Raw genomic sequence first — 13,033 nt, forward strand, 5'->3', positions numbered from 1 at the left:
ACATATATAAGAAAAGTGTTGCAGAAATAGTTTCCAAATTCCGTAATGATCACAATTGGCTACCTAATTCTCGCAATCTGATGCTGTATTAATCCTGTATCAGAGATTTAGTGAAGTTTCACGCCTACGACAACACCAATTGAAGCCAGGGTAAGATGGTTCACTGAGATTGATATTCAATAACGTAAAAATGCATTTCTTGTTTGTCGCATGAACATATGTGTATTAAGTAAGTGTCAGGGATGGTAATCAGATATAGAGGACATAGTAGTTAGGAGCCATCAAAGGTGTGCGAAGGAGGAAGGCCACTGGATGCAATGACATACATCCAGATTTGCTCAAGGGATTAGGGGACAATGCAATAAAAGTACTGTCTTCACTTATTAAAAAAGATCTACCTAAGTGGAGAATGGATGAAGGGTTTTCTACATCTAACAATGATTTCAATGCGCAAGAAAAAAATCAAGGAAGTGCAGCGATCGCAGAACCATTAGTCTTATTTCCTACACTGGAAATATTATTGTGCACATACTGAACAGGCAGCTGGAGAGTTGGTCAAGTTAAGTATGGACTGTATGGTTCAGACACTTGGACATTACGGAGATTAACCTCTTCAGTGCGTAATTTTCAGATGCGAACCGCTGTAAAAAGTGTAGGTTTTTTGAGAACTTTGGATGTTGATTCTAAATCTGTTTCAAAATCACTTACATCAAAATCACTAATTGATAACTCTTCCTCGGTGTCAGCATCGTTGAAATATCGTTTTGAAGCCATTACTGTACTGTCTGCTCTCAAACAAAACAAAGAATGAAAACTATATTAGACGAAGCCCAAACTCTATTTTAATTTCTTTCTTTTTTTCGTCTTCTTCTTTTAATTAAGCAACAATTGAAACCAGCTGAGCGCAAACTCGCTAAATATTGTCGGGATAACATTACTCATACTATGGGCAAGTATATTCGCCATACGCAATACAAAATAGCCAAAGCAAAATGAAAGCGTATATATACGCCACCCACACTGAAGGAGTTAAAGAATAAATATTTAGAGAGCTTCGAAATGTGGCGTTGGAGGAAGATGTACAAGATAAAACAGAGAGAGAGAGAGAAAGAAATTAAGAGGCTTCAAATGAATGAAATGAAATCTTTAAGTTTTAGTCCCACGGTTATGCCGGTTAGGCTAAAGGAGACGGTGATGATGGGAGATGAGTGAAATAGTGGAATGAAGAAAGTGGGAGGAAACGGGAGAACCCCGAGAAAACCCACGAGCACCATGTTTGTCCACCACAAAGTCCACACGGCGTGAGCTGGGATCGAACCAGGGACCCCAAGCACCGGAGGTGAACGCTCTACCACTGAGCCACCGCGCTCCCCTTAAGAGGTTTCAAAACAGGTAAGAGAGAATACTACGCTTTTAAGCACCATCCTTCATGCTTGCAAAGAAATGATCTTCTTCATTCCACCATAGAACGAAAGATGGAAGGAAAGCGAGAAGTAGGAAGAACAATACAATGATCGATGATTTGAATAATAGAAGAAAATATTAGGAATTAAAAGAGGAAACTGAAGATTGAGAAACGCGGAAGAAATATTTCTAGACGCAAACCTCATTTTTTAAAAGAAAAAGAAATAGATCATTAGCCCCAGAACCTGCCAAAAGGCAGAATATAATAATAATAATAATAATAATAATAATAATAATAATAATAATAATAATAATAATAATAATAATAATAATAATAATAATAAGTAGTAGTAGTAGTAGTAGTAGTAGTAGTAGTAGTAGTAGTAGTAGTAGTAGTAGTAGTAGTAGTTACGCCCAACAGCTCAGGAAAAAAATCCACTTTTTCTCCTCGAATCCGCCATAGTGAGTTTCCCTCTTTGTTGTTTCAAGTTTTTAAAGTGATATTTCTAAATTAAACGAAATCTTTCATATTTATGTCCCACGATTATATTATGTTGAATTTCAACTTTATTTTCAACGCACATGTTAACGAGGTATAAACTTTCTCGTAGAATTTTCTAGAGTCTTTGCAAATAATCAAGAGATTGTAATTTAATAGTATGCAACCGTGACAAGAACTGATAACTTCAGTGTGGATAGCCCCTCATCCAGGGCTGCCAACTTATAAAACCTGCTCACCCAGCTTGAGTCCTCCAAATCAATTTCGTTAAATTAGAACTTTATTTCAGTTAAATCCACCCATGTATTTTTAAAAACTATGTTTAGCAATATAACAGAAGAGTAAGTGGGCCGCACGCGGGAAATCATCATGATAGGGTTTGCATGGGGGAATAAAAAATTGCTGGTTGCATGGGGGCTAAACAATTACTATTGGGCTTATACAAAGTTATCACTGTGTTCGTATCTTATTTTGTGATTCTGATCACAGTAGGGTAGGCAAATAAGACTATTTTTTTATTTTATTTATTTATTTTGCTAAATGATAACAATAATGATCGAATTGTTGCTTTTAACCAATAAAAAAAAACACTGTCAAAATTATTAGTTCACCCTTGTATTTTCAATAGCAATCCGTTCACCCGTATTTGAGTTCCCAAACCCGTATAATACGGGTGAACACTTGCAGCACGTACAGTTGGCAGCGTTGCCCTCAACACTCGCAAATTAATCAACTACGCGAACAATAGTGAATATACCCTGTTGAGTGAAAGTCCACATTACTTTTACTGTATTTCTGTTTATATTGCATGCAATCGTTCCAATATACTATACTTCATTACAAATAAAGATGAAACATGCTTTAGGCCAACAGTACACTGTTCATTGGATTATAATACTGTAACTACAACCTGCAATTGTTATTGCAATTTGACGGCGTACCACTGCAACATAAAGAAAAAAATTTAGAATTGTAGATTTTCACTTAACACACTGGCCTTGTGGCATCGCTTTAACAAGAACCAACCATACTACAAATCTATCTTGAAATTATAATCCAGAATTCGAAATTTTTTCTTGTTTTTTTGTTGACTGAACGTCGCCATAAACTTTAATTGCAGCTGAATTAAGGCATTGGCTCTTTAAAAGAAGACTAGTAATCTCCCTCTCTCTCTCTTTTATTACTTTTTTTTTTTTTTTTTGTATAAACATGTCATTACACGACTTTCATTGACGTCATCGATGGTGGACGATTACTACACGAATGACCTCTATTGCCACTGGACTCTTTGTTTGATCTTCATTCAAAGAAAACGCTCTAAGAACGTAAATAACGTTCCTTATACACAAAAAGGACTTGACATTTGTAACTGATACAACTGTCACAGGATACATAGAATCAAGTTCAAAAGTTGAGCATGCTCCAAGGAAATTTGATTGTATGCTAAATGCCTTGAAAATTGTTTATGTTATTACAATATGTTTCGTTAGAAGCAAAACATTGTAATGCAATTTGCGTGATCGGTTACAAACGTCTGGTAACCGGTTTCACGACACAACAACTTGATTTTCAGTTTCTGATATCAGCTTTGATCAATTTAGTGCTTTCAGCAGAGCAATGATGTTCACTTATCATCATGAAGTACTTGCTGCAAGTTGCCCCAGCCTCCACGTGGGCAGATTTTCTGCTATTTTCTTGCTTTCACCTAGTAATTATTCGTCTTTTGCTTTTCCGTTCCAGCATACCGCCATTGCTTCTCTCAATGTGCCACTGCATCTTAACATTGTCAAAAACAGTTTCTTTTCTTAACTGCGTGAAATTAGATAATTGTTCCCCTAACACTCATTGTATTTTCTCATTAAATTTACTTTGAAATCATCTGCTTTCTTTTGCTCATAAACGTCTTGTGATTTTCCATCATTCCTGTATAATGTCATTGATTCTGCTCCATAAATTATTATACTTAACACAAAATATTTGATTAAGAGTTCTTCAGAGACCTACAAAATATATTTCTAAGGCTTCCATTTACATTCCCATTCTTGCTTAGTTGATAATAAAATGCAATTGTTTCCATTTTTATGGTTTTGTATACGTTCGGTTTATTTAATATTAATCTCTTTACCGAATATTTCTTGCTTTCGTGAACAAGTAAGTTATATTTCTAACTGTATATCACGGAAATAATAATGGAGACCCTTGTAAAAGTAGAACCTTCATGTATCAATACGGTATTCAAACACTTTTAACCCACAATATATTTCGAATTCTGACAGGAATAAACCAAGTCATCAATTGTGTTTGATGTAATTTGAAACCATTCCGAAAACATTCGTATCCTCACATACGTAATTGTAAATGATATAAGGTAATATTTTCACTGTAATTTCCGCACAATCTTCTGGTCATCAAAGTATTTTTTTGCAATATCTTCTGTAATAAATTAATACATGTATAGATAAATATTTTAGCATGTTCATGTAACAATTGGTCAAATATCTATTACTCTATTTATCACTGAAACACTAATGGTCACGGAGATGTTGGACTTTATGAACAGAACCTTCACTTAAAGCCAGGTCAGGTGAACTCGGTAGATGCTTAATATTTTGAAATTTGCCTCCTGTGTAAGTGCAGTCAATTATTATTTGTGTTTTCCTATGGAAAAAAAATATTGGGTCGCAATTTTCTATGTTCCTGATTTGATTACCTCACATAAATTAGGCATAACGCTGGCGTGTCACTGTCGATATATGTTAAGTGACAAATAATTCATCCTTAAAATTTTACAGCTATATCACTTTTCCAGTAGAGGTCTGTGCACAAAATGTTCTTCTTTTCTGTGTGTATGTGTGTGTGTGCTGAGGATGAATGCAGTTGTTCCCCCCCACCGTCACCCAACAGCAGTTCACCTTCAAGATGTCCAAATTATAAGTTAAAATGCAATGAATGCGTCAACGTGATTGTTTCCGTACACTGCAACGATGTTCTATGAGACACTTTGAAAATGAAATGATATGAAATTTCTAGACTCGGTATGACTTTTAGAGTGAAGGAGACGAATTTATAATGAAAGGGAATGATTATAAAATCACTGGTGGAATGTTATTGTAGAAAAAAACGTGAGAAATCCAAGAAAAACCCACGACAAATGTTTACACAAAAATGATGTTCATAGACACTCAGAGTGGTTTACACTATTACTGGACTGCCTTCCAAAGGAAACCCAACGTCCCAGCTTTTAATTGTGGAGTCATTACCAGCTAACGTCTACAGCATAAAAATGTTCTGTAGGTTAAGTTTCCTCAGAGATATCTTATTATTACTCATAAATTATTATTCTATATTTGTGAGTTATATTATTTTGCCTGCAGAATATATATCTAGAGAAAAAGAATAAAAAACCTGGGTTTTGGACATACTTAAAACCGTTTCCCAAATTAGAAGTTTGACGTCAGCTAGGAAGGTTCCGAACATAAACTTTTTGGAAACGTTCTTTTAAATTTGCAAATTTACTCATTATACTCATCTACTTGATGATTAATTCTTGTTACTTGTTTTTGTTCTTTCAGATGCTGAAGAAAAACGCGGCCTCACAGCTCGGGAGCTTCTCCGATTTTTCTTGATGGCCTTCCACAATCAACCAGACTCAGGCCTAGGAATGCATGGGATTCCATATCGTCCAGTTCGTCGCCTTGGCTCAGAATTCCTTGGGAAACGATCCTCGACTGATGACCATGTAGATGATAAGCGTGTCATGGGTTCAGAATTTCTCGGGAAACGCGCTTTAGGATCTGAATTCCTTGGGAAAAGAGCCCTTGGTTCCGAGTTTTTAGGGAAAAGGGCTCTGGGGTCAGAGTTTCTTGGCAAAAGAGCTTTGGGATCAGAGTTTTTAGGGAAAAGGGCTTTAGGTTCTGAATTCTTGGGTAAACGTGCTTTGGGTTCGGAATTCCTTGGGAAACGAGCATTGGGCTCCGAATTTTTAGGAAAACGAGCTTTGGGTTCAGAATTTCTTGGAAAACGAAGCTTGGGATCCGAATTTCTTGGAAAACGATCTGATGAATTTGATAAGCGCGTAATGGGATCTGAATTTTTGGGCAAACGAGCATTAGGTTCAGAATTTCTTGGTAAAAGAGCACTTGGATCCGAATTCCTAGGCAAAAGAGACTCCGAGTCTGACTATCTTGAAAAGAAAGCCCTTGGTTCAGAGTTTTTAGGGAAAAGAGCGCTAGGTAGTGAGTTTTTGGGTAAAAGGGCACTGGGCTCCGAGTTTCTTGGAAAGAGAACTCCTGAGCAAGAAGAAAACCTCGAAAACCATAAAGAGGTAGTAGCTGAACCATGGACTTTCGAAGGAAGTCCAGAACACAATTCAACTCAAATCTTACTGTTGGAACGAAAAAAGAGATTTGCATAAAACTTTAATTTGTTAAAAAAAAAAAAGAGAAAAGAAAAAAACCTATGATTCAAAATTTCCGCTCAAACCACTTAATTATGATCATAGGTTTATTGTTGATTTGACATTTGCAATTTAAATTATTTTGTTTCCGTATTAAGTATATTGATATAACAGGTATTTTTATCCAAAATGTAAATTGTACAGTCATCAACAAAAATATATATGATACGATACTATATAGTATAGTATACAATTACATATATATAATTAATATACTACACTATATATCATATATACTATTATCTTATGTTGATGACTGCACATTATAATTCTTTTAGTGCTTTTCTTTACAATTTTAATCTCATTTGCCTATCATGCACTAAAGTAATGAGACAGACTTACATGTAGATTTTACGTATTTCAAACAAGAAGTATTTGTCATAGTGTTTCGAAACCTTATGTTTTAGTTTTCAGATTAGAATTTCATGTCTTGCTTGTTAATTTCTCTGTAGCATTTTATGTTAAAATATTATGTTGTCCCATTTGGAGGGGGATGGGACACACAATATTACATCACTCAATCCCAAATTATTTTTGGGTTTTTAATCAAACGAGTTAATATCTTTTAAAAATCTATTTGTGATAGATATACTTATATAAATGCAGGCTGCAGCAATATCAACAACATATGTACACCTTATTTAAGTGTGGCATTACATTTCCTGTATATAATATTTTGATTCGTGTAAATTTTATGAAAGAAAATCAGTGCAAATTGATTGATTATTCGGTAATTTTAAAAATTACTAATAACATATAACTTGTAAAAAATTTCTCCAACTGAAATAAATTAATATCTAAAATAATGGTTTATTCTGTTATGATGAGAAGAAAAAAATAAATTGTAACTTGTTGAATATGGCTGAATAATTCGTCACACTTTCTAACTTTGTCAAATAGTGAACCTGTAAAATTTGTCAAGTGGCAAAATAAAATTCTTACTCGAAAATAAATTTAATGTTTATTTATTACCTATTTATGTTTAAAGAGGCTGTCTCTGGTCTATAACAACGAACTTGACGTGAGACTGTGGTGCTTAAAAAAAAAACAGAATTTAACCGAATTGCAGCAATGAAAAAGTCTTAGGAAATGTTGTGTTCCCGTGCCAAGTGCATACAATAACACCGTAAATGCCATGATACTGGAAGGATACATTATAGCATTTTCCCAGATAATATAGCAGCGTGGAAGACGTTGTTTAGGAATATCCAAAACGTGAACCTCCTGTGTGCTGAATCAGAAAGGTAAGTAGTGACTGGGACTGATTCCAGACGGCAAGAAACAAGGAAGTTTAACCAGGGATGAGTCCAAAGTCGAACCTAGAATCTGGGGATAACCTATATATTTCCTGAAAGGGTTTGTCGAGCAAGTTCTAAAACAGGTTTCATTTCCTTGCCCGGAAGTAACCTTACCCATTCACGGTTGCAAATATATAGAACAACTTGACCTATACGTCCTATATATCAAAGTACTTCGCATGACTAGTAGATTAAGAATATCCAATTATATCCTATATCAGGCATTGTTTAACATATATCAAGGTAATAAAACCAAAAATGGTTATTTCACTATAAATATCCTATATTATTAAACCTCACAATCACGCCGTAGAGTAATCATGAGGCAATGTGCGTTACGTGGCCCTCACACCCTAAAGACAAATACTAAGTCCTGGCAGCACCATCTTGGCAGCATCCGTGACGTATGAGTTGCATTGCTCTCACACATATCCAGAAACGAAAGCCAAGCTCCGCAAACAACATCCAGCCGGAACCTTCTTACCTCTCACTACTCGGGTCTTGTCGTGACTAGAGTACTTAAAACCTGAAGGGTGACCATACACCGAATTGAAATACACCGAATGTGCCACATCTAGCCATAGCAATGAATCATATTAGTTGTTATACAAAATGACTTGCTGTTGACTAGATATTATAGATATGCTTTTCTCAACTTTATAGTTCCACTAATATACGATATTTATAGTGAAATAATAAAGATTTTGGTTTTATTATCTTGATATAAATAGGATATAATTGGGTAGTGCATATTATATTCTTAATCTACTAGTGATGCAGAACACTAGTTGACTAAGTGCCGTCCTGATTTCGCGACACAGAATCTCGCCTGGTCCAAACTACATGGGACGTAATGTCGCCCGCCTGGGAAGAAATGTCGTCAGTATAAAACCTCGTCACGACAATTTCTTCGATATAGAATGCTCTCTCTCTCTCTCTCTCTCTCTCTGTATATATATATATATATATATATATATATATATATATATATATATATATATATATATATATATATATATATATATCGGGTGTTGCAAAATAAGTGTTACAACTCTTGGGAGGTGACTCCTGCCACTGAGACAAGAAAAAAAGTTCTCTTCAACTTTTTGCTATCGGACATAGTTTCAGATCTACAACGTGCCGAAAGCGTGGGAAAATGACTTTCGGACGCCAATAGTTCGGAAACTATCCAACATAAAGAGGGCGGGTAAAAAATTCACTGAAGAAGTCATACCTGCTCTATTGAATTTTGCATGTTTCACAATCCTACCATGCACGCGCAAGGGATTCCCCAAAGGAACGTAGGGAGTCCCGGATATTCTGTCAAATGAAACTTGGTCTAAAAATGGATATGAATTGATAGGCTTTCTATCAGATAACAATAATTCGTTTGTCTTAAGTCGATATCTGGAACAAATACAAAATGGCGGACACCTTTATGCCGGTTGTGTGTGGTTGCATAATCGCCAGGTGTAGATGCTGGCCAACAGTGACGTTCTAAGTATTAATTGTAGCGAATTTGTACTTAAATGCTCTAGAAAGACATCTGGAGTGTCGGTAGAGCATAAAAGACGAAGCAGGGTGATTCACATGTGTGGAAACACTTAACGAAAAATGCCCAGAAATGCACTCATACTCAGTAAACGTGAGTTCAAAGCGTCGGAAATGTAAGGATTAGCATCAAGAACATGAAAGCCATTGCCAATTCACCAATAATACTCCCTCAAACCGATGCAATATGATGTGCACGGTTGCATACCAATAAGGATGCAATAACTGAAGCCAAGTTCAAATTGTGCAATAGACTCAGTAAGAAACTGGGTACACTAAATGAATGTCACTAGTGGGGTCGCATGATCGATATTGAAATGTGGCCAATGTGTGTGTTGATATCAACATGTAGCTAATGAACAAATGTCAACATGTCACACTACTGCCGGGACATCGTCCCACGTGCGAAAAATAGGAAAATAACTACTCGGGTCTTGAGTCTGAGGTCGTGGACTCCCAGTAGGATTGGAAATTGCGACCACGCGAGCGAAAGCGAGCGCTCTAGCCCTGAGGTTCGAAGAAGCCTCACTTTCTCTGTATTCGTTTCTTTGAGGAGTACGCACTTTGTTTGGCAAGCCCTCTTGTACAGCCTCCCGACATACTTGTGTGTTTCATTTTGTTACTCCTATTGCACAGTTGTAAATAATCAGAGCTTTAAGACGTTTCTTCGTATTTCTCATGTCGTTTTATTTTCCATATGTATGGTGTTCCAGCTGTAGTGTTAAATGTACCAAATCGGTTCATTTTCGTCTTTGTCTTGGCATGTACATTGTGTGTAAGATACGAATTTCTGGAGATATTTTCCTATATTTCGAGTACGTCATATGTCTCAGAAGACGTGGGACATGATACAAGTTTGTTATTTTCACGCTCTATCAGAATTTGAACCATGCATTAAGATATTTCTTTTCATATGTGTCGACTGTGGGGCAATGTCCCAAACAAAGGTGCACCAGATGTAATAGCAGAATATACAACGTTATTTTCCTAGTTTTCGCACGTGAGATGGTGTCCCAGCAGTAGTGCGACATGTTGACATTTGTCCACTAGCTACGTGTTGATATCAACACACACATTGGCCACATTTCAATATCGATCATGCGATCCCACTAGTGACATACCTTTAGTTTACCCAGTTTCTTTGTGAGTCCATTGCACAATTTGAACTTGGCTTCAGTTATTGCATCCTCATTGGTATGCAACCGTGCACATCATATTGCATCGGTTTGAGGGAGTATTATTGGTGAACTGGCAATGGCTTTCATGTTCTTGATGCTAATCCTTACATTTCCGACGCTTTGAACTCACGTTTACTGAGTATGAGTGCATTTCTGGGCATTTTTCGTTAAGTGTTTCCACACATGTGAATCACCTTGCTTCATCCGTTATGCTCTACCGACACTCCAGATGTCTTTCTAGAGCATTTAAGTACAAATTCGCTACAATTAATACTCAGAACGTCACTGTTGGCCAGCATCCGCACCTGGCGATTATGCAACCACACACAACGGGCATAAAGGTGTCCGCCATTTTGTATTTGTTCCAGATATCGACTTAAAACAAACGAATTATTGTTACCTGATAGAAAGCCTATCAATTCATATCCATTTAGACCAAGTTTCATTTGACAGAATATCCGGGACTCCCTACGTTCCTTTGGGAAATCCCTTGCGCGTGCATGGTAGGATTGTGAAACATGCAAAATTCAATAGAGCAGGTATGACTTCTTCAGTGAATATTTTACCCGCCCTCTTTATGTTGGATAGTTTCCGAACTATTGGCGTCCGAAAGTCATTTTCCCACGCTTTCGGCACGTTGTAGATCTGAAACTATGTCCGATAGCAGAAAGTTGAAGAGAACTTTTTTCTTATCTCAGTGGCAGGAGTCACCTCCCAAGAGTTGTAACACTTATTTTGCAACACCCGATATATATATATATATATATATATATATATATATATATATATATATATATATATATATATATATATATATATATATATATATATATATATATATATATATATGTCTCTCTCTGTCGGTATTGTTTTAAACACCCTCTATATATATCACCTCGACAACGTTTGGGAGGTGATTCCTGACAGCAAAATAAGACGAAAAGTATAGACCAACCTGGGTGCACAAATGCTTCCTTTCGAAATCATAGGCTGCCAAAAACGTAAAAAAATTAACTTTAAAGATCCATAGCTCCAAATTTATGGGACTTACCGTCGTAGTCGGGTCAAGACTTCACTTATGAACTAATATGTGCGCTATTTAAAAAATTAATGTTTCAAAATCCTAAGGTACTCACGTAACAATTTTTACAGAGGGAGTTTGACTATGGACATCTAATTTGAAGTACTCAAAAACTACCTCTATAAAAATGTTGTGGAAGTACTGTAGGATTTTGAAACTTTGATATTTGGATGGTGCACATACTATTTCCTAAGTGAACTTTTGACCAAACTACGGTAGGTCTCATAGTTTTGAAGCTATTCACCTTTAAAGTTTATATTTTTCATGTTTTCAGCAGCCTGTAACTCAGAAAGGAAGCACTTGTGCACCCAAGTTAGTCTATACTTTCTGTCTTATCTTGGTGTGTTGTTTGGAAACACACACACACACACACACACAAAATATATATAGTAATAACACATAATTGGATTAAAATAATAATAAGAAAAATTCTAATGGCTGGTTTGGAAATCTATACACAGTGTATAAAAATGAAAATAGCTATGTTTGTGACATTATATATTTTGAGCCACCCAACCGATCTCTATCAAATTTTCAACATAGATGGGTTTCGAGCCTGGGATGGTTTTCATTACACTTTGACGGTGACCTTAGAAAATTCTAACAAAATCGAATAATATTTATGAAAGTATGATGTAATATCTGAGTTTTTACGTCCCTCGATTAGGTCCTGTAGGTCAAAGGCGACATAGATGATCGGGATGAAGGAAATGATGAAATGAAGAAATCGGGAATATCCCGAGAAAGCCCACACACACGATGTTTTATATCTTCTTCTTCCTTTATTATTATTATTATTATTATTATTATTATTATTATTATTATTATTATTATTATTATTATTATTATTATTATTATTATTATTATTATTATTATTTGTAATGTGGAATTGCATATTAAGAAACTGATTGGGTAAATTTTAATGAAAGGTTTCATTCCGTAAGGTTTTGGCCAAGTGAGATTTTGGTCCGCGAAGTTTAAGGCAGCGAGGTTTTGGCCACGCGAGATTTTGGGTGACGAGGTTTTGGCCACGCAAGGTTTCGGCCCGCGAGATTTTGGGCAGCGATGTTTCGGACGTCCGTATCCCCAAAGCATGTACACCCATGAGCATATATTACATTTTTCCATCAGTCTTTGACTAAGTTGAGTGATTAGTAAGTGGAGATAATAAACATATTTTTTCTATGAAAATGTTTCCGAAAAACACTAACAAATAATACAAATAGCAAAAAGCAAAATTAAGCTCGACTGAGTTTATCCAGGTAATCATGCTTTGGAGGGACATTTTAAGCAACGAGGAAAATAAACTGAGAATTTGACTTAACGTTGAGTTGAAACGGTCAGAATGAAGGAATGAAACAACTAGAATATTGCATTTCTTGGTTTAAAATAAGTGACTTTATTGTTTGCCAAACATATTTAATTCTCTGTAATCAAGATTTTGTTCACAAATATAGAAAAGTATACAAGATATTTCAAAACGACACCGACAACGTTTGGGAGGTGATTTCTGACACCAAGATAACACAAAAAGTATACACCAACCTGGGTGCACAAATGCTTAGT

The 13,033-nt window shown here is 35.8% G+C and overlaps 1 protein-coding gene across 1 annotated transcript in view; it reads left to right on the forward strand.

Moving 5' to 3' along the window:
* The window catches only part of LOC145687882 (uncharacterized), a 208,523-nt gene extending 201,221 nt beyond the window's left edge, over positions 1-7,302 (forward strand). Inside the window, exon 3 of the mRNA XM_081761399.1 lies at positions 5,476-7,302. Coding sequence (XP_081617525.1) covers positions 5,476-6,317 — 842 coding nt within the window. The 3' untranslated portion in view covers positions 6,318-7,302. The remainder of the gene's footprint in view (positions 1-5,475) is intronic.
* The last annotated feature ends 5,731 nt before the right edge of the window (positions 7,303-13,033 follow it).

Source organism: Thermobia domestica, chromosome 6 (genome assembly GCF_964235325.1).
Source record: "Thermobia domestica chromosome 6, izTheDome1.hap1.1, whole genome shotgun sequence".
In the NCBI taxonomy this organism is placed as follows: Eukaryota; Metazoa; Arthropoda; class Insecta; order Zygentoma; family Lepismatidae; genus Thermobia; species Thermobia domestica.